Source organism: Triturus cristatus, chromosome 3_2, assembly GCF_964204655.1.
Source record: "Triturus cristatus chromosome 3_2, aTriCri1.1, whole genome shotgun sequence".
Taxonomy (NCBI): domain Eukaryota; kingdom Metazoa; phylum Chordata; class Amphibia; order Caudata; family Salamandridae; genus Triturus; species Triturus cristatus.
In genome coordinates this window covers 986,704,214-986,725,717 of record NC_140584.1, presented here as the reverse complement: position 1 = coordinate 986,725,717, position 21,504 = coordinate 986,704,214, and the positions used below count along the sequence as shown (strand labels likewise).

Below are 21,504 nucleotides of genomic sequence, written 5' to 3'. Positions count from 1 at the left end.
TGCACCAGTGCCAGAAGACTTCTTCGATGAAGGCCCCGACATTCCAGAGGCAGAGGATTCGGAGGATCTCGACATCGTATCCGAAGCAGATGACTCCGACTCAGAAGACCATATCACTCCAGGTCAAAGAGTGAGTACAACTGCCCCTGCCCCAACACCACCTGAAAAAAGAAGGCTGCGGTCAAGACTTCGGGACCGGCTCCGAAGCAAAAGGAGAGATCTTCCGGCGGCTCGGGACCGAGCAAGGCGCACGTCGGTGCCCCAAAAACACAGTCGGTGCCGAAAGCGGGAACACATTCTACTCCCGCTGTCTCCAAGAAGGCCTCGGCACCAAGCACTTCGGCACCGAAAGACCAAAAGGCCTCGATCCGAAGACTCCTCAAACCTTCGGATCCGAAAAAGATTTCGGATTTGTCCCCTAAGCCGAAGGACCCCAAAACCCAGTCTAAGGCTCCAGAGCAGAAATCTAAACCGCGTTCGTACCCGAAAAAATCAGTGCCGAAAGCACACACCGAAGAGGAAGAACTGTTTCTACCAGATCTCATTGACCCAAAACAGAAAACACTACATGTGGACCCTAAAACAGGCCATATTGTCAGTATTTCCAAGAACAAGAGAAAATTGGACACCCCACACATTCCTGAGGTGCCTGTGAAGAAAAAGGACTGTGCAACTTCACCTTTAAGACCCTTTTCTCCTGTTCTTCCTACTAAGCCTTTCTCTCCTCCAAAGTCTCCTATACTTCCTCCATACTCACCACCACCACAGGATGATGATGACCTAAGGGTGGATATAATGACCCTTTCAATCATCCTGATGATGACACTGACATACCACAGGACACATGGGAAGACTACAATGACCCTGTAGATCCTCCAAAACTTCCTGACCAAGATGCATACCCAACAAGGCCATCTCCCCCAGATGACAACATTGGCTTTAGTCAGCTCATTTATAGGGCTGCCCAATATCATGGCGTTCAAATGCATTCAGACCCCACAGAGGAAGACTTCCTGTTAGACACTTTTGCACAGTCACAAAAGACAGTACAAACATTACCCATGCTGAAAGGTGTCATTAAACATGCTACAGACGTCTTCAAAGACCCTGTCAGGACCAGGATTCTCAATCCTCGGATTGATAAAAAATATAAACCTCCCCCTAATGATCCCACCTACATTAAGGGCCAGCTCCCCTTAGATTCCCTGGTAGTGACCAATGCTAGGAAGTGTGCCAACTCTCAGACCTCCGGTGATGCTCCACCTCCATACAAAAAGTCTAAATTGCTAGACGCTTCAGGCAAACGAGTTGCCTCCAAGGCAGCTAATCACTGAAGGATAGCTAATGCACAAGCATTACTTGCCAGATACGATAGGGCTCCCTACGATGAGCTTGAGGGCCTAATGCAGCATTTGCCTGACCAATACAAGGCTCAGCCAATGATTTGATTCAGGAGGGCAAGTTAATAACAAACGCTTCCATTAAATGTTCCCTCGATGCAGCAGACACTGCATTTAGATCAATCAACACTAGTGTGCTATTACGAAGGCACGCATGGTTGCTCATTTCTGGGTGCAGACTACTATCCTTAATCAACAACTTTTTGGCCCAGCTGTTGACACAGCCTTCGAGAAAATGAAATGAAAAAGGACACTGAGACTGCAAAATCTATGGGAGCATTACAGTCTCCATCTACACGAGGCTCCTTTCGTCGCTCCTTTTATAAGGGCGCATCCAAGAACATGAGCACAGACACTGCTTCCTCCTCATACAAAAATCCCACACAGACATCCCCCAACAAGGGATATTTCAGAGATGGGTACAGGGGAAATAACAACAAAGGTAGAGGCCGAGGTAACAACACTCGCACCTCCCCCACTAACAAACTGACTTCCCTCCACTACCTCCAGACAATTCCATTCCGGTCGGAGCTAGACTCTCACAGTTCCTACCTGTCTGGAATTCCGTCACTACAAACAGGTGGGTAAGACAAATTATCCAGTATGGTTACTGCCTGGAACTTACTGCAACTCCCCCAACATACCGCCCAAACATCGTCCCATGTCCACAGAACATCTAACGCTCCTCAAACAGGAAGTTCTCTCACTGCTTCAAAAGTATACAATAGAACAAGTTCCCCTAAAGCATCAAGGGACAGGGGTTTACTCTCTATATTTTCTAATCCCCAAAAATGATGGTACTCTCAGGCTGATACTGGACCTCAGACTTCTCAATTTCTACATACAGTCAGATCACTTTCACATGATCTCTCTTCAGCAAGTCCTTCCACTGCTTCAACAAGGCGACTTCCTTGCCACATTAGATCTCGAGGACGCCTACTTCCATATTCCCATACACCCTGCTCACAGGAAATATCTAAGATTCACAGTGGACGGCCAACACTATCAGTTCAAGGTTCTCCCATTCGAGTAACCACAGCACCCAGGGTCTTCACAAAGTGTCTCGCGGTAGTAGCCGCACACTTGCAAAGACAGCAGATCCATGTGTTTCCATACTTGGACGACTGGCTGATAAAAGCCAAATCACACAATCAGTGTGTTCATCACACTCGCCTAACAATTCTACTGCTACACCACTTGGGGTTCACAATAAACCACGCCAAGTCGCATCTACAGCCTTCATACCTACATCAGTATCTAGGGGCAACGATTGCCACTTCTAAAGCTCTAGCATACCCCAATCCAGCCAGGATAGCCAGTATGCAAACCCTCATCACACAATTTCAACCCAAACACTCCCTTCCAGGACGAGTGTTTATGCAACTCATAGGAATGATGGCCTCTTTCACTTTCATGGTACCTCACGCAAGACTTTAGATGTGCCCCTTATAAGAATGCTTAGCACGTCAGTGTAATCAGGCTCAAGGTCAACTTACAGATCTGGTGTTGTTGGACGGCCACACACATCGCTCTCTGCAGTGGTGGAATGCACAAAACCTTTCCAGAGGGCGGCCATTCCTGGAGCCAGTTCCACAGATAGTGCTAACAGCGGACGCATAACTCACAGGCTGGGGGGGCCATCTCCTAAACCACACAATTCAGGACAGGTAGACCACTCAACAAAAAGTGCTCAACATCAATCACCTAGAATTACTAGCAATATTTCTAGCGTTAAAGTCATTCCAAGCACATTTCCCCAACAAGACTGCCCTGGTCCGCATGGACACTATGACCGCAATGTATTACATACAGAAACAAGGAGGAACACACTCTTTGCAGCTGTCTCATCTAGCGCAAACCATATGGCGATGGGCCATTCCGCAAAACATGTATCTTCTGGCAGAACATCTTCCAGGAGTGCACTATCAGATTGCGGATCTGATAAGTCGTCGGACACAGCGGATACACGAATGGGAACTTCACCCTCAAGTTCTTCAACCATTTTTCCAAATGTGGGGTCACCCAGACATAGATCTGTTCGCCACACACGCAAACGCAAAATGCCCAACCTTCGCCGCCAGGTTTCCACACCCTTTGTCCAAGGGCAATGCGATACGGATGAACTGGTGAGGCAGATTTGTGTACGCTTTTCCGCCACTTCCACTCATTCTGTTAGTAGTACGCAAGCTCAAGCAACAGTCTCTCAAGATGATCCTAGTTGCTCCCACATGGGCACACCAACCATGGTTCACAACACTTCTCGAAATCTCAGTAGTTCTACACCAGAAACTACTTCTCTCCTCAAAGCTGCTGATGCAGAACCATGGAGAGATAAGGCACCCAGAGCCAGCAGAACTGAATCTAGCAATCTGGCTCCTGAAGTCCTAGAGTTTGGTTACCTTAACCTCCCACCAGACTGTATGAACATTATCATAGAAGCCAGACGCCCTACTACTAGAGCTTGCTATACAGCTAAATGGAAACGATTCGTCATTTACTGCAATCACAACAAAATTAACCTGCTAGATGCTTCAATACAAAACATCATTTGCTACTTACTGCATCTACAAAGATGTAATCTAGCATACTCATCCAAAGATTACATCTGGCTGCCATGGCCGCCTACCTGCAAAACAGACATTTGTCGTTGTTCAGAGTACCTGCTATCAAAGCATTTATGGAAGGCCTTAAAAGGATAATTCCTCCCACACTGCCATGCTCTCCAGTGTGGAATCTAAACATTGTCCTTACTAGGCTCCTGGGTCCTCCATTTGAACCTCTACACAAATGCGAACTGCAGTTCCTTACATGGAAAGTAGCTTTCCTTGTTGCAATCACCTCTCTCAGGAGAGTAAGTGAGATCCAGGCTTTAACCATACAAGAACCATTTTTACAAATACATCGTAACAAGGTGGTTCTTAGAACAAATTCAAAATTCCTTCCCAAAGTAATCTCTGCTTTCCATCTTAATCAATCTGTAGAGTTACCAGTGTTTTTCCAAAACCCAGATTCCGTAGCAGAGAGCGCTCTTCACACACTAGACGTCAAAAGTGCTATACTTTATTACATTGACAGGACTACACATTTTAGAAAGACAAACCAACTGTTTGTAGCTTTCTCTGCACCGCATAAAGGAAACCCCATCTCCAAAGCTGGAATTGCCAGGTGGATAGTCAAATGTATTCAAATATGCTACCAGAAGGCAAAACGCACATTAACAATTCCCCCTCGAGCACTCTCAACACACAAACTAGGGGCTTCCATGGCATTCTTAGGGAACATTCCCCTAGAAGACTTTTGTAAGGCAGCGACATGGTCTACCACATACACCTTCACCAAACACTATTGTGTAGATGTGCAGGCGAACCAACAGGCCAGGCTGTTCTTAGACACTTTTCCAAACCACTGCAACAGATACAGGTGACCACCGCTAAGGGAGACACTGCTGTACAGTTTACGCAAAAGTATGAATTCTGCAGCTCATATGCCTCGAACGGAAAATGCTACTTACCAGTATGCATCTGTTCTTGGCATGTAGAGCTGCAGAATATCATACGCCCACCCGCCTCCCAGGAACCTGTACCTGTTCCAGTGTTCTCTTACTTGTATACACTCACATGGACATTTTTTCTATTTCTTTCAAACTCCATCATTTCACATCATGGCAAAAAACAATCTGAGGATGGAGTCGATGCCCATGCGCACTATCGTCCAAGGGAGGAGTCACCTATCTCGTGACCACAAAAAACTTCTTCCAAGACAACAACAAGGTGCAAGCATACGAGCCCAACACCAGATGGCGATCTATGCAAAAGTATGATATTCTGCAGCTCTACATGCCAAGAACAGATGCATACTGGTAAGTAGCATTTTCCTTCAAGAGACCAATAGAAATAATGATAGTATAGGATGAAAACGAAACCATCAAGGGTGTAAGAGTGGAAGGATAAAAAGGAGGTAAAGAAATGCAAAGATGTAAGAAATGAAAGGATTGGAAGATGAAAAAACGAGATCAGGAAGTGTGAGAAGTTGGCCTGATATGTAGTGCTCACTATTCTAGTGATCACTGTGTATCATTCCAAACGACCCTTATTGATGATTGGTTGCAAGTCAACCTTATAGACCAGCTATCCTAGTAGCGTGGATACGAGCAGTCTTAGGCTAAACTCTAGAGGGCGTGTTAAGCCAGCTGTTTACCATCACATATACCCCTTGAACACCAAGTGAAAGGACACCACACAAGTTGTTATGAAAATAAAAGGATATTTATTTATAACAAGACTACCCTGGCTCTTTATGAGTCAGGGAGCTAAGCACACTACAAAACTCTTAGGAAAATACTTCAGTTGCACAATTTACACAAATGCCCGAGGGGCACGAGAAACCATCTACACTAACAGTGAAATGCGAATGGTTAGAGTCTGGAGGTACTGATTCCGGAGTGTTCCGATCAGTGGGACTAAACGAAAAAGGAACTGGACACTTGTAGAGCGAACCCGCGATGGAGCACCGAGATGCTCGAGTTACCTAGCCCGGAGGCTGCGGCTGCGTGAAGTTCGGCAAGATGTCGGGAGTCCTCGTGTAGTCTCAGGAGCCTGAAAGAAGAAGTTGCTGGCAGGCGACCAGTGACGATGTTCAGAGCGATCCAAGCCTGGATCGGTGATGAAGGAAACCTGAAAGCAGAGGGGACTCAGTTCTCAACCGCTAGCCAGCGATCGTGGGGGTACCAGGGGGGTACCGGCTGAAGTCACCTCGACCAGGTGAGTGGGTGACGTCGGACTCGGCTGTTCCTCGGACCAGGAGGCGCGGCGGCGACCAGGATGGAGGGCGAGCTGTCCCACGAAGGTGTCTGCTGTCGATGATGCTGGGCCCAGGAAGGGGCAGCGGATCTTGGCAGTGGCAACCCAAGCGGGGGAGTCAAGATGGCGTCGGGAGTGGACCAGGAGGGTCCGTGGTACTCCTCTGTTGAAGGGGAGCAAGAGCCAGTCTGGAGCAACCAGACCGGTGATGCAAATAATCTTGGAGCGTCGTGAAGAGGGCCACAAGCCGGTCGGCAAGTGGTCGGACAACGCTGGGAACAGCAAGAAGCGGAAGGGCCCCCACGCAGATCTCGTGGATGCTGGGGAGACAGACTTCGATGCTGGAGCTGCTCAGGGTTTAGGGCTTCTCAAACCCTAGGTGCACTCACTCGAGGGTCCCTCGGTGGGCGTGCTAGATAAGCGTCGTGCAGGTTCTGAAGATAGCCGGTCCCGCAGGTCTCGTCACACCTACGACTCTCAGCTGGGCTGATGAGGTAGGTAAAAGGTCAGAGATGGCAGGGAACTCGGGTCTCGTCGAGCTGGGCAGTCTTGATCCGTAGGAGACGTACAGCAAACCGCAAGCGCTTAGGTGGTGCCTGCTGGTGCAGGGTGGCTACTCCTTAGCCACAAGGGAGAGTCTTCAGAAATAGTCAAGAGTTCCTTTCGTGGAAAGTGGTTCGTGATTCGGAGTTATCCGATTATCTGATTATCCAATTTGGGAAGGGGACTCGCTCCTACCTTTATTCTAAGAAAAGGGGCTGGCCCGTGCCTAGGTTCTACCTATGGGTGGAGCCAGGAGGGGGGTGGTTACACCCCTATCCTTTGTCCGGCTTCGCGCCAGCTCAGGGGCTGGTGTGCCCCCGAAACTGGTTTGAGCCGGGCTATGCACAGTGAGCACCGGGGTGCCACTTGCAATCACCTTCCTTTCAGCCCTGCCTACCTGGGATACACAAACCCTGTCTGGGATGGTGCTAACACCGCCCTCGACAGGAAACCCTTTGTCCAAGCTCCCCTTGCTGGAAGGTCCCCCAGCAGCAGGAGGTCAGACTTGTGTCTGGTGGCAGCATCCATTTTGTGATGCTGAGGCTTGAGTCAACTTTAACCGGGGTTCAAGGTTACTTCCATGTCGTGTCCCTCTAAAAGGGGGGAATGCTAACCCCGTCGCCAGGACTGGCGATGGGTTCGTATTCCCATTCGTATGACACCTTACTCGACATGTGTAGGTGATGTGATGCCAAAGTTAGCAAATAACCGCAAGGATTATAATGCATTAAAAGTAGTTGGCCCGCGTCACCATGGAACGGCTATTAGGACTTGGTTCCGCAAGCCGTCGACGGGCTCAGCTCGCGCCAGAGCACCGTCCCACATGATTCCCTGCACTCTGCCTTCAGGATTGATAAGGCCTGCTATAGGAGTGACTGATAGGCATCCATGTGTCCATTTTAGGGTTTAGGTGTAGGAATACTACACCTACAGCAACGGGTGATTACACCACGTGGCCCCAGCTGTCGTGCAGCCAGTTGTGTCAGATTTGGGCGGCCATTCCAGGGGTGGCATAATACATGCTTCAGCCCCTGGTAGGCCCTGGGTACACCGATGCCCTGGATACCTGTGGTATGCTGAGACAGGGACTGACAAGGCGGCCCAGTTCCAATTAGTGGATGCACCTAATGTACATGTGTGTTAATTTCGAGAGAGAACAGCTAGGCTGTGGGTCTGATTGGCAGGCCCACAGCCGGAGAAAGTCGTAAACCAATGAAGCAAAAGCAAAAAATCTGGGTGATCATAGGATTGCAGACCCTACTCTCCTACAGGAAGAATTAAAAGGATTTAAGCAATTAGGATTGAAAAAATGAGATCAGAAAGTTAGGATGAAAGCCAGACAAAAACATCTGAAAGGGAGGGGTAATGGATAGAAGCAAGACCAGATAAACAAAAGATGAATGCAAAAATGAAAGTAGGTATATATCAAAGGAATAACGTAGTTAAAATAAAAGGAATGAATGATGGAAAGAATTAAATATAAGGAAAGAAAAAAGAAAGTGAGAAAAGGAAGCAAACAAGAAATAAAATTTGGGAATGTGAAAAGAAAGAGAAAGGCGAAAGAAAAAGAAAAAAGTGAGGTGGAAATAGGAAGGAAGTTGAAGGTTGAAACAAGTGAAACAAAACATTTTTCAAAGGGAAAACAAAGACAAAAACAAAACAATTCTGTAGAAAGGATAATGGATGTTAGCAAAAGGATTAAATAAAATATTTTCCATCATAAGAAAAATGCAGATTGAATAAATTATGGGGAAATGTGAGGGTAGAAAGATGGAGATGTGTTAAAAGGGAACAACAAATAAAAAATTAATTAATGCAGAAAACAATTTTTTAAGGCGTCTCCTGGCCCTCCCCCGAGGCACACCCCTTCTTCCCCTAAGAATGGATATGGGTTTACCCTCTATAAAAGAGGACCTGGAACTTATGCCATTAAGGTTCTGGCATAGGCTCTGGTCCACTGTTGAGCTTCTACACTATAGGCAAGAGCTTGTACATGTTATGAATCTGAATTCCTGCGACAAAATCACCTGGCTAGCCTCGATAAAGAAAGAACTCTATAGGCTGGGACTCCCCGAATTATGGGATTCGCCCGAGCAAGGCTGCCTCGGGGTCTCCCGCAAACGCCTTGTGGGTATATATAGGGAGCAACGCTATGCCTCCCTGGTCTCGGCATCTAACAAAGGGTCCCTGACTGATCGATTTTTGACTGTCAAGGACCAGTATCAGTTTGAGGGATTTATGGACATTATTTTTCCCATCCTATCCAGAAAATTGTTCATACAATGGAGGTTAGGGACTCTCCCTATTAAAATCTTTACCCACAACTGGTCAGTAAAGAATGATAAAATTTGTCCAGGCTGCTGCAACCATGATGAGGAAGAAACCCACATTTTGTTCTTTTGCCCAGCTTACAACAGACCTAGAAGATACTGGCTAGTCCCGCTATGCAGAAATCTGGGCATTAGGAGTCATCAGCAGGTGTACAGAATACTGAAAACGAACACTGATCCGCACATAGTGTTTGCAGTTGCAAAATTTTTAACGGCTATGTGGCACATAAGGTCTAATATAAATAAGAACTGTGTTGTTTAATGAATTCCATTGTTTAGATGTCCGTAACATTTGTACATTGATTTTACTGCTTTTATCATGCTTGTATTTTTAGTGACTGTTTTAAATTTATTGTGTGATTCTATCTTTTATGGCCTAATCGGCCGAAATAAAGAAACTTTGGATTGGATTGGAAATAAAAAAGAGTGAACCACATCGGAAAGAAAGCAGGAGAATGAAGGTTAAAAGGTTGGAAACCGAATAAAGCTTGTTGAGTAAAGGTGTACAAATTCGAATTGGAAATAAAGGCAGGGTGAATTGGGACAAGGAAGAAAGTGGATGAGAATGGTGAGTGCACAACTGAAGATGAAAGAAGGAAGAAAATAGTCATAAGAAAAACTGAGCTGGGAGTCCAGAAAGAAACATTTATTGAAGGAGGCTGAGTTGTGAGGCAGGAATAGTAATTTGGTGGTGATAAGATGTAAACTAAAAGAGCAATGTAAGAAAATGAGGTTGACAGTCAGGCAAGAAACAAATGTGGAGGTAAGTGAAACTGATAAATCAAGGTGTTCGAATGAGAGAGATGGCTTTAAAATCAGTGTTTATTTAAGATCTGACTTTTTCTATCAGTCCTGGCAGCATGACATGGCATACTTATTGAGGCATATCATGAGCCACTGATCAGAGGGTTATAAAGTGTCAAGCCCAGTTTACCCATGTTTTTATGTCCCAAAAAGCCAGTGCTGGAGCACAATAAGGTATGCACCGGTGAAGGTGGTTCTCCAGCATTGGTAACTCTTGCTGATTCTCATGATTCTTTCCCAGCCACCCTGGTCAGTTGTTTACTTTTGGTATTGCTTGTCTGTTTTACATGCTTCAGAATATAAGCAAAATGGGTGCCAGGTGGCGGTGTCACTGCTGGAGAGGGAGGTATGGATATGATGAACTGACTTTAGAAAAGAATCCTTTTAAGCTGCTTATGTTGTGAAGGCATATTACTTGTTTCATTTTCACCCGACAATTCACATCTAAAACAGTTAAAAATAACAATGTTGGAGAACATCTTTTATATATATGTAACATTCTGTTAACTTTAGAGCTCATAATCCTTTTTATGTTAGTGAATTCCCATTAAGTGTTCTTAGACACAAGAGAGAGCAATACTCCATAGATGGCTTCCTAAAGTATTTTTCCCAAAAAGATTAAATTATAACCAAGATTTTATAGGTCTGATTCAGAATCCACAAAATATATTTTCAGATAGAAATATACAGTAAAAAAATGTCCCTTGTTTATTTCCCAGTTGCTTACATTACACATGACCTTTGTTACTGTTTAAAAAGACATCTTCACCCTTTTCAATGGCTGTAAGTGAGGTCTTTTATTTCAACCCAGACTTGTAACTACTGCCTCTTTTCTTGTTAGAAAGTGACCATCAGGGCTGGTCCGCGTCTGCAGTTCCTGTTTCATTCAGATAGCAGCAATAATGAATGGGGCTACAAATTCACAGTTGTTGCTTATGGGCTACCCGATGTTGCACTTACCTGGGGATTGGATCTGCAGCTTCTTATGGCACGGCTAATGGGGCGCCTGGCTTCCAAGACCTTGGGTTTTAAATCCTCCTTTGGTAAGTGGTTGTCATGTATTACACTAATGTATTGATCCAAGGTAATGTCTGCTAACTTTGGATGTAGGTATCAAAATTTACAAGAACACTCAGGTTGGCTTTTCTTTAAATCTTGATTTCAAAGTATAAGCTGCATTTCCAGATACGTTTATTACATTTAAAGTTATGTAATACTTGGTAAATTGTACATAATGGAAATGTCATCATCCTTTTAGGATGTGAAGGGAACAGTCACTTGCTTTGAGGCCAGACATTTGTGAATCTGCTAGCATCCCCCAAAGCACAAAATATTTGACACACCCTAAACTGACAAATCACAAGTGAGCTTGGATTGATACCTACAGAAGCAAGAAGGATTGTCCCAATGAACAGGGGCAGTGTCAAAGATCCCGTGAACTAGACTATTAGGGCTGGGGATCTTGATGACAAGAAAGGCACTGGACAAAGTTATTGATGGTGCAAGATTCCTTAACTTAGAATATCCCGTCAGACTGGATCCGCAAAACTTTCCGCAGCAGCACCTCTGCGCACCGGGGGAGCGCCGCATGGCTCTGCCCTGACGTTGTCCACGAACATCACGTCAGCGGTGCCATATATGCCCCACCTGGTGCGCTGACATCAGTTTTTCTTCTTTTCCGCGTCCGAGCGCGGTTCCTGGAAAACAGCAGTTCTTTGGCCTGGTTTTTGGGCCTTCACCCTCAGGTGTCGTGGAAACAGTGTGCAATGCCTTCCGGCTTTAAGGCTTGTGAAGCCTGTGCACGTCAGATGTCTGGCACTGACCCGCACCTCATCTGTATGTGGTGCCTCGGCATGCACCACGACTCCAAGGACTGTGATGCCTGTCAGAAGATGAAGCCGAAGTCCTTGAGGGAGCGTCGCATGAAATTGCTGGCCGCACGAATGTCCAGTCCGGCTCCCTCCCGTTGCCGCTCTTTCTCTCGGGATCGGGCTCGTTCCCGAGGTTGCTCCCGCGACCACCTTGTGACAACAGGTAAGCGTAAGCACAGGCGTCGCTTAAGGAGATCCTCCTCCGATGTCCGTGCCGCCGCCGCCCATTCCTCTCACATTGTGCCAGGTAAGGGCGCACGGCAGCCTCATCCTCAGTATCCACCCTTTCCGGGTTTCTGGGCAATGTGTGCCCAAATGGAGGCTTATTCTAAGGCACTACAGGCTTGCTTTGACTCGCCCCCTCTCCCTGGTGCGCCTTCGGGTCCCACAGAGGTAGCAGGCACTCATGCCGGGTCTTCATCTGCGGACGTTTCCCCGGCACCGGCTGTGTGCGTCAACTCCGATTCCTGAGCTGACGCGACGCCACTGGGCCATGACCCATGTCTTTCAGCGCATAGCCCTGTGCGGCTACCTGCGCCGACATCAGAGGCGGCGCCGGCAGTGCCTGCGCCTGGTACTACCCCAGGCTCCACGCTGGCCCCGGCACCTCGTGCTTCCTCCAGGCAGGTTGCATTGGGATCGATGTCGGTCGGCGTCCCGGTCGCGTCCTCTGTGGAGGTTGTCGACGTCCAGGCGACTACGATGCGACGTCTGTGCCGATTCCGTTTTCCTTGATGGGTGCTCCCTCCCCGACTCGGGCGGCGATAGGTCTCCAACGCAGCGTCGGTCGATGCCGGTATAAATACCTCCTCATTTGGAACCTGATGCTTCCCTGGACTCCCCACATCACAGAGCCAGGGTGCAAGTGCCCTGTGTTGTCTGGCCTTCGGTTCACTCTTCGGCTCCTCCACTCCTAATGTCTAGTGGCAGGATTAGCCTTCAACCGTCTCCTACTGACGGTTTGTATTCCCCTACACGGATGGCAACTGAATCTAGTGCCGCCTTCGCGCGCGCTATTCAGGGGGCGGCAGCTGTACTCTGCTTTCAGCCTCCTGTGGTGCCTCTACTTTCTGATCCTTCATTGCATGTGCTCCATTTGGAGCCTATTGAAGTAGAACCTTTGCAGCTCTTTGGGGACTCTCTACTTGACATCCTGCGTAGCACATGGTCAAGACCCTCTTCTGGTGACCCAGTTGATTGGGCTATTGCTCGTAGGCACTGCCCTGCTCCGGGTGATCCTCTTTGTCTCTTCACCCAGCGACTCAGGGCCTAGTTGTTCAGGCGGCTTTTGATTTACATTCTTCACCGTCTTTGCCATTGTTACCTCCCACCAAGGAGTCTAGGTGGCTGGATGATTGTGGTCGCCGGCTTTTCGCCTCTACCAGCGCAAGCGTCCGGGCTTTAAATACGGCCTGTGTGTTTGCACGCGGATCCTCCACTGTTTGGGACTCAGTTATTCACCGTTTCCCTTCCATTCCAGAAGGGCCACGGACAGAATTGCTTTGTCTTGTGCTGCATTGCAGAATCATGGCACAATTCTCCCTTAGGTCTTCACTTGATGCAACTGACTCTATAGGACGGGTCCTTGCTCGCGGTGTGGCTTTACGCCGCTATGCTTGGCTGCGCGACAGTCACTTCCCTGATCTTATTTGGTATGCCCTCAGAGATCTGTCATTCAATGGGGTGGATCTTTTTGACCGCCACTCGCATTCGGCGGTCTCCCTTTCTCTTGTCCGGGCTGCAGTAAACCTTGGTGTCCTTTTGCCGCACCCTTCCAAACGTACTGGTTAGTTTTAGTGCTGGTTACTGTTCCTGGCTGGTTAACCATTTCTATGTGCGTTCAGTACAGCCGTTCAGCTGCTTCTCTTGTTTTTCAGTCCTCTGAACATGTGCTTAGCCCAAGAGGACACCCCTACCGGGGATTACCCTTACCCTATGTGGGGTATTTGCTGGCATTAGGTTCTGCCTTTGCCTTGGTATGCTCCTATGGAGCCTCCCTGTGGACATCCTGCTGGGTGCCAGTTGTTGCTTCCTACGGTGATGCTTGGACAGCGTTGTTGGTCCGTCTGTGGTGCATCGGACCCTGGCATAGGTTCCATACCGTGCGGTGTCTGTCTCACACGCCTGGCGGGACACCTTGTTGTAACAGTTTTTTCACAACTGACACCCTTTTTGGCGCTGTGCGGCTTGCAAATTGGTTTAACTTGGATGACCATCTCCTTCTGGGGTTGTCCTCCAAGGTAGTGTATTAGCAGATGTTCTCTGCTGTGCATGGTTATGGCCTCAATCTGGCCACTTATTCTGCAGCGGTTTCCATACTCCCTGCTGTTTCCGTACAGGGGTTTCCACACTTTTGCTTGGATTCATGCTGTGCACTCTCAAGGGGCGTGTTCTCCATGGAATACTCGCTTTTTGGGGTCCGGGACCTTTACATTATCCTCACTTTTTACACTGTCATGACTAGTTTCCCCCCCCCCCTACTCTGTCTGGCAGGGGACTGTTGTTCCTCTAGGGCAAGGCGCATGGGTTCCTTTCTGCTTTGGACATTGTCCTACTCAGTTTCCTCATGGCTGCGAGTCATTTCAGCATACTCGAGACAATTGTGGGGTCACGTTTTCATGGTTTTAACGTTTTTTTCCTCCTGCTCTATATCTGCACTGTGTTCTTACCAGGCGGATCCGTGCGGGTTCTTTTATTCCTGTGGTGTCTGTGGTTCTTGGCCCGGTTTGCTTGTTCTGCCAGCTCTTATGTAGTGCTCTGCTTTTTTGGTGCCCCTTTTTGGGGCCATTGCTGTCTTGCTATTGTGCGCTTCTGGGCTGCTCACGCTCCGCTTCCGGTGGCCCTTGCTTACTTAGTGTGGTTCCAGTATCCACACGGTATGCTTAGCTACCTTCAGGTAGGCTTAGGTGCCTTCCGACCTTTGCTCTTGTTCGTTCAAGCTTGACTGCTTGTCATCTGCCCTTTTTACGAGTTGTACCATAACGCCTAAGTCCTGGCGTGTCTGGGCCTTCGTACTACCGGCACCTTATGGCTGCGGATTGACATCCTACCACTGCTGTCACTTGTGTCTTGTTAGTGCAGGTTTCAACAGGGCTCCTTTTCGTAGTTGTACATATTTGCCCGGTGTGCAATGTCTGTCATACCGGTTCCCGTCACAAGGTTTTGCTGCCAGCAACACGTTACTTCTGCAGTTCTCTCTCTCATACCCTCGGGTCAGCTCCACTTCTTGCAAAGTCATGACCTCACTTTTTCCTCCAGCATATCTAGTATATGTTTTCTTCCATTCTGGCACTGTCGGATAAGGGTCAGCCTCTTGCCACTCCTGCCCCACGTGTCTTTGCAGGTGCAGGCTCTACAGTGCCCTTTTTTCCACTGTTCTGCTTGATCGACCAGTAATTGCTTTTGCTTTTTGTCGCCACCTCGGGTCCGGTGGATCCCTCGAACGCTTTTTCAAAGTTATATCCATCTCACCTTGCCACGGGCATCCTGGCTCTGTGCTTTCCTTCCTTCAACCCAGGAATACACAAAGGGGTTTGTGTGCTGTTCTAAACGGCTTCTGGTGCCTTTGCCTCCCAGTGTTTTTCGCTCTCTTTAGAGCTTTATGGTCTGGTGGTTACCTGCGCTCATTACTGTCCTCCCTATTGTTCATCCCAAGGGTTGACAGTGCTGTTTTACTCACCTTATGGACGACTCCTCCCGGGAACTTGGTGGGGTTCAGTCGCAGACTCACCTCCTCCATGGGTATGGCTTTGGTATCTATTGTAAGTTAAGGAATCTGCGGCTAGACATCTCTATCAGATGTATGAGTTACTTACCTTCGGTAACAATGTATCTGGTAGAGACATAGTCTAGCCGCAGATTCCTTAACGTCCTCCCCGTTCTGTGAGGACCTTTTCAGGTTGGGGCTTTCTATACTCGCCTCCCATTGGGTGGCTTGCCCTTTTGCAAAGTGATAGTCTCTCACTCCAACACACACTGCTTCGTTCTGTTTATCCAGTATTAGGGGTGTCTTTCATAGATTCACATGCCTGAATCATTCCCCGTCATCGAGACGGGAGCCTCCGGTACATAAAGTAATGTCCTATAGACATACATAGAGAAAAATAGGCCTAAGGGCCTCCCCTTAGTAGCCTATCCTAGTCCTTATGTAAAAAGGACCAAACTCTTAGAGCCAGCCAATCAGCTGTCGCCTCCCTCTAGAACCTTCCTGACAGGAGCCTCAGTCCCTCAGATTTTCTACCGCACGTTTTGCTAGGGAGTCTCCAGCCTGAGTTCTCCTCAGGATTTCTTTAAAACCAGATTGTTCACTTTTTTAAGTGACTTACTTCTTCAAGGACTTGAACGCAGATTACTACAGGCCACTTATTACTGCAGTGAGTGATTATTTCTTCTAAAACTCCTGGCATGTCCGAATCCCAGAAGAAAGCCCTTTTCAGGGCCTGCTCTTCATGTGGGAAGAAGAGGCTACATGTGGACGACAAGCATGACCTCTGCCTATATTGCCTTTATCCTGACCACGTGCCTAAGGACTGTAAAATATGTAGGTCTTTCCCTCACAAGACCTTGAGAGACAGAGAGGGTCGTCTGCTTATCTGGCTGGACAGGCTTAAGGACAGGGAGAGTGTGGTATCCTCAGAGGGAAGCTTTTCCAGAACCTCTGAAGTCTCCCTGAAGAGGCTGAGAGTGACGTCTCCTGGCCCCTCAGACGCTCCTCCTATGAAGACACACAAGAAGTCTTCAGAGGCAAGATCTTTGTCAAGAATTCCTGTCATGCGAGGGGAGGAAAACGGTAACCAGCGAAAACGGACTACATCTCCCAGGATGCTTAGCGGTTGAGAGGTTATGTAAACAGGAGAGCTGTTACATAACTCAAGGAAAACACGCCCTTATGTAAAACAGGAGAGCTGTTACATAACTCAAGGAAAACACGCCCTTATGTAAACAGGAGAGCTGTTACATAACTCAAGGAAAACACGCCCTTATGTAAACAGGAGAGCTGTTACATAACTCAAGGAAAACAACGCCCTATAAAGGGAGGAACCGGGAGGTACAACGCTGTCGGATATTGTGTTTACACCGACGTACCTGCTTAGTGAAGAGCAGTGTTCAGGAGTGGTGCTCCAGTAAGGCAAGAACGGAGGTAGGTCGAGTCGTTACTCCCTGGGCCGTGTCTTGCCCCATCGTCACCTGTGAAGGACCCGGAAGCTCTACCGGATAACTATTGAGCTTCGCTTTTTGACTCGGCTGAGTCAAAGCGCAGTGGCGCTTTTGCTGGTTGGAGTCGTAACTCCCAGCCCGACCAGAGATACAGGGACTGCCAGCTGTAACGCACACCAGGAGGTGTTTGCCGCGTTACAGACTCGGAAGTCCACAGGATCGATCGAGCGGCTGCTCTCGGTTCAGTCTTCTTTGCTTGTGATTGGGGTATCGGTGACGCATCACCAGGAGGTGACTCCGCGTCCCGGTGCAGTCTGAGGAAGAGGTTGAGCGGCTGCTCCCTTCAGGTAGAGACCCCGGCTGGGTGTTTCCCTGACTCCTCGATTCTCCCCAACACTCTTCGTGCCCCTCACAGCCTACCGATTGGCATTGTCGGCCATTTCATTTCTGCCCTCTGTTGGCATACGCCGGGATCAGCGTATATGCAGAGGACGGTTAGGACCATCCGTGCTGTGGGCTGGTAACGTACTTAGCCTGGAGGATTCCAGTGACTATAACCTTTGTTTATTCCTTGTATTATTTTTGCCTTCATTAAAATAACTAAACCTTCACAAGTTGTTGCGTTCTCATTATCGTGTCTGTTAAACGATCCTGAGACGTTCAGGGCGTTACAATCTTCAAAATCTTCAGTGTCTGACAAGGACTCTCTGACTTTTAAGAAGCCTACCCTGTCGGCCAGCAAAATTGCGACACCCTCCTCAGCGCAAAAAAGGGTTGGAGCACCAGGTCATGTCTCCACAGCGACGACAACTGTGTCAACTACGACAGCGTCGTCAGTCTTCTCGTCGACGACGACCACCCCTTCATCGTCGTCAGCAGGTACACCTATTTCGTCTGTTATACTGCTAAAACCGTTGTCGACGTCTAAGTCATCGTCGACGACGAAGATTTTCCCGTCGACGACGACATCGTCGATGAGGAGCCCCCCGTCGACGGAAGAGTCGACGACGAAGGCGTCGACGACGAGCGCATCGACGACGAAGGCGTCGACGACGAGCGCATCATCGACGAGGAAAACATCGTCGACGGGGACACCGTCGACGAAGGCCATGCCATCGACGACGGTATCGTCGACGGGGACGTCGTCGTCCATGGGTATTTCTGAGCCATGGAAGAAATCCGAACTGGTAGGAATGTCGTCTATGGCCCTACCACCGTTAACAACAGCACGGAAGACTGCAGGGGATCCTGTACAGGGTTCTGGATCTGGCAAACTGACCAGAACACAGATTACACCGGAAACAACGTCTCCAAGTAAGGTGCAAACCAATTTGCCTATGGAGATTCTTCAGAGTGAGGAGTCGGAAGAAGAACTCTTTGATCAGGCTACTTCCCCTTCTGAGCTGCACGTCAAATGTCAGAGCACGGACGAAGAACAGGAGGAGATGAGCGGCATGGAACGCCCCATCCGGGAACAGGTTCGCACGGAGGTCACCCCGATGGTATGCCTTCCCCTGTCGATTGTTAATGACCTCAAATACCTTATCCGGGACTACAAGCAGCGTTTCCCGGAATCGCCAGCACTGGAAACAGGGGGCCCGGTGCTTACTGCAAATCCACCAACGACAGCCCCAAAGCAAACACGACCAGCTACTCAGGTCTGCCACGAGAAACTGCCACCTCCGGTGATAGTCATCGGATGAGGAGGCTGAGGAGATGGAAGAGGGGGAAGTCCAGGAAGACCAGACGGATCAGGATGAGGATGAGGAGGAGGAGTATGTGGCATCCTCCCCAGCTTCCCCACAACCGCGCCAAGCTGATTCACCGCCAGTGGATATTGGCGGTTTTCATAAGATAGTTGAACGAGCAGCGACGCGGTTTCATATGGTCATGGAATCGACGGAGACTGAGTGCTTCTTGCATGACTTCAAGGAGCAGACGAAAAAGACGACGAAATCAATCCCAATTATTGACTTTCTCTGGGACCAGGGAAAGAAACTAATGCTGACGCCGGCCTCCGTACCTGCGGTTGTTCCACGCCTGGATAAAAAGTACAAGGCTCCATCCACGGCGCCAGCTTGCCTTAACGGGCACCCGAAACCGGATTCGGTCGTGACCCAGGCGGCCCAAAAGAATTCTCGTAACCCTTCCTCTCCTCTGTCAGCCCCACCAGACAAGGAAGGCAGAAAGTTGGACACAATTGGTAAAAGGTTTTCCACCACTTCGGCAATGACCATCAAGGTGGCCAACTCCATAGCCCTGTTAGGGCGTTATAACCGCCAACTTTGGGAGGATATAGCCCCATATATAGCGGAGCTGCCAAGTGCAGTTCAGGAGGAGGTCAAGGCACTACTTTCTGAGGGCCAAACCTCGGCGGCCGAGATCATTGATTGTGCCATAGATGTGGCCATGACAGGCTTTCGTCAACTGGCTGGGGCTGCAGTCCTGCGCCGTCAAGGATGGCTGAAGGCAACATCGTTCAGGCAGGAGGTGCAGACGAAGGTGCTGGACATGCCCTTCGACGGACAACATCTTTTCGGGGATAAAATTGACGAGGCGCTCCAAGCTATTAAGAAGGACACTGATACGGCTAGAGCGCTTGGAACCTTGCAGGCAAGGAATCAGTCCTTTCGGGGCAACAAATCTAGAGGCCAGTCCTCCTACAGGGGATCCTACCAGAATAGGTCCTCGTATTCCTTCCAGAATAAAACCCAGTACCAGCAGAAGCAGCAACAAGGTCGGCAGTCTTCTTATGGAAGATCTAACTTCAGGGGTAGAAACCAGAAGAGGGGCACCGGCGGACGCCAGTTACCAATTACTCCAGCCAGTCCAGCGACTATCTCCCTCATCAAAGATTGGAGGAAAATTGACCCATTTCCTGGAAAATTGGCGCCTCATCACCACGGATCGATGGGTACTCCAACTACTAAGATTCGGCCATTCCCTAGAATTTACCACCATCCCACCTGCAACCCCTCCCCGCAGGTTCCCACACAAACATCTGCGACTGCTACTCCGAGAAATATCGGCGATGTTGAAGAAAGGAGCGATCGAGCGGGTTCCATCGGCTCAGAGGGAGAAAGGATTCTCTTCCCGCTTCTTTATTATACGCAAGAAGGAGAAGAAGTGGAGGCCCATTCTAGATCTCAGGGCACTCAACTCTTTCCTGAAGAGTCAGTCGTTCAGGATGGTGACGCTCCAAGAAATACTAGGCATTCTAGAAAAAGGAGATTTCATGACATCTTTGGATCTTCAGGATGCCTACTATCACATCCCGATACTCAGAGGGCACAGAAAGTTTCTACGTTTCGAGGTGGCAGGACAGCACTACCAATTCAAGGTCCTGCCGTTTGGCCTCAAATCCGCTCCGCGGATTTTCACCAAGTGCCTTTCACCTGTGGCAGCTTTCCTGCGTCAAATGGGTCACCATGTTTTCCCCTACCTCGACGACTGGCTGGTAAAGGCACCGACAGCTGCAGGCGCAACCAAATCCTCCAACGCCTGTACCAATCTTTTCCAACATCTAGGATTGACTCTCAATCTTCAGAAATCCTATATGTCCCCAACAAGAAGCATCACCTTCCTCGGGGCGACCTTGAATACGGAATGCGCGAGGGCATTTCCTTCAGAAGAAAGGAAAAACAAGATAATATCTCTGGCCACGGCGGTGGCATCAAGGAAGTCCCTAAGAGTTCGCACCTTCAAATCACTCCTAGGAATTATGTCTTCTTGTATACTCCTCATCCCTCACTGCAGACTTCGGATGCGTCCATTGCAAGAAGCCCTCACGAACCAATGGACCCAGAGTACGGGTTCGTTCGAAGACATTGTGAGGATAACACCGCGAATATCCAAGAGCCTCGAATGGTGGAAGGATTACAGGAATCTGTCTATGGGACTGCCATTCCTGCTTCCAGCAGCGCCGCTGGTGATCACCACCGATGCATCTCTGGCAGGCTGGGGAGCTGTCCTTCAGGACCTCCGAGTAAGCGGCAAATGGTCAGATCAGGAGCAGCATCTCCATATCAATCTTCTGGAGTTGAGGGCTGTGTATCTAGCGCTCCAAGCCTTTTTACCGCGCATCCAGAACTCCCAGGTGCTCATCAGAACGGACAACACCACGACGATGCACTATCTCAACAAACAGGGAGGAACGCGTTCGCTCACTCTATCACGCGAATCGCAAAAGATCTGGAACTGGCTTGTTCTCCATGGGATCACTCTCAGAGCGGACTATGTCCCGGGCAAGGACAACACCATTGCAGACGCCCTAAGCAGACAGAAATCCCTCTCCCACGAATGGGAGCTCGACGAGAATACGCTAATGCACATATTCTCAGAATGGGGGGTCCCAGGAATCGACCTGTTTGCCACCAAGGAGAACGCCAAATGCCCAAACTACGCAAGCTGGCATCCCCAACCAAGGTCACTCGGAAATGCCTTTTCCATAGGCTGGTTCAGCGTATTTGCGTACGCTTTTCCGCCGTTCCCGATGATTTCCAGGGTCCTCAGGAAGATGAAGGCGGAGCCTTGTACCCTGATCCTAATTGCCCCGTTCTGGCCGAGGCAGCACTGGTTCTCGGACCTTCATCGCCTCTCC

The 21,504-nt window shown here is 48.8% G+C and overlaps 1 protein-coding gene across 2 annotated transcripts in view; it reads left to right on the top strand.

Moving 5' to 3' along the window:
- ZZEF1 (zinc finger ZZ-type and EF-hand domain containing 1) overlaps nt 1-21,504 on the top strand; it is a 1,433,434-nt gene that overhangs the window by 561,509 nt on the left and 850,421 nt on the right. For both annotated transcript variants that reach the window (XM_085649580.1, XM_085649579.1), the window contains one exon: nt 10,718-10,919. In XM_085649580.1, coding sequence (XP_085505706.1) covers nt 10,718-10,919 — 202 coding nt within the window. The remainder of the gene's footprint in view (nt 1-10,717; nt 10,920-21,504) is intronic.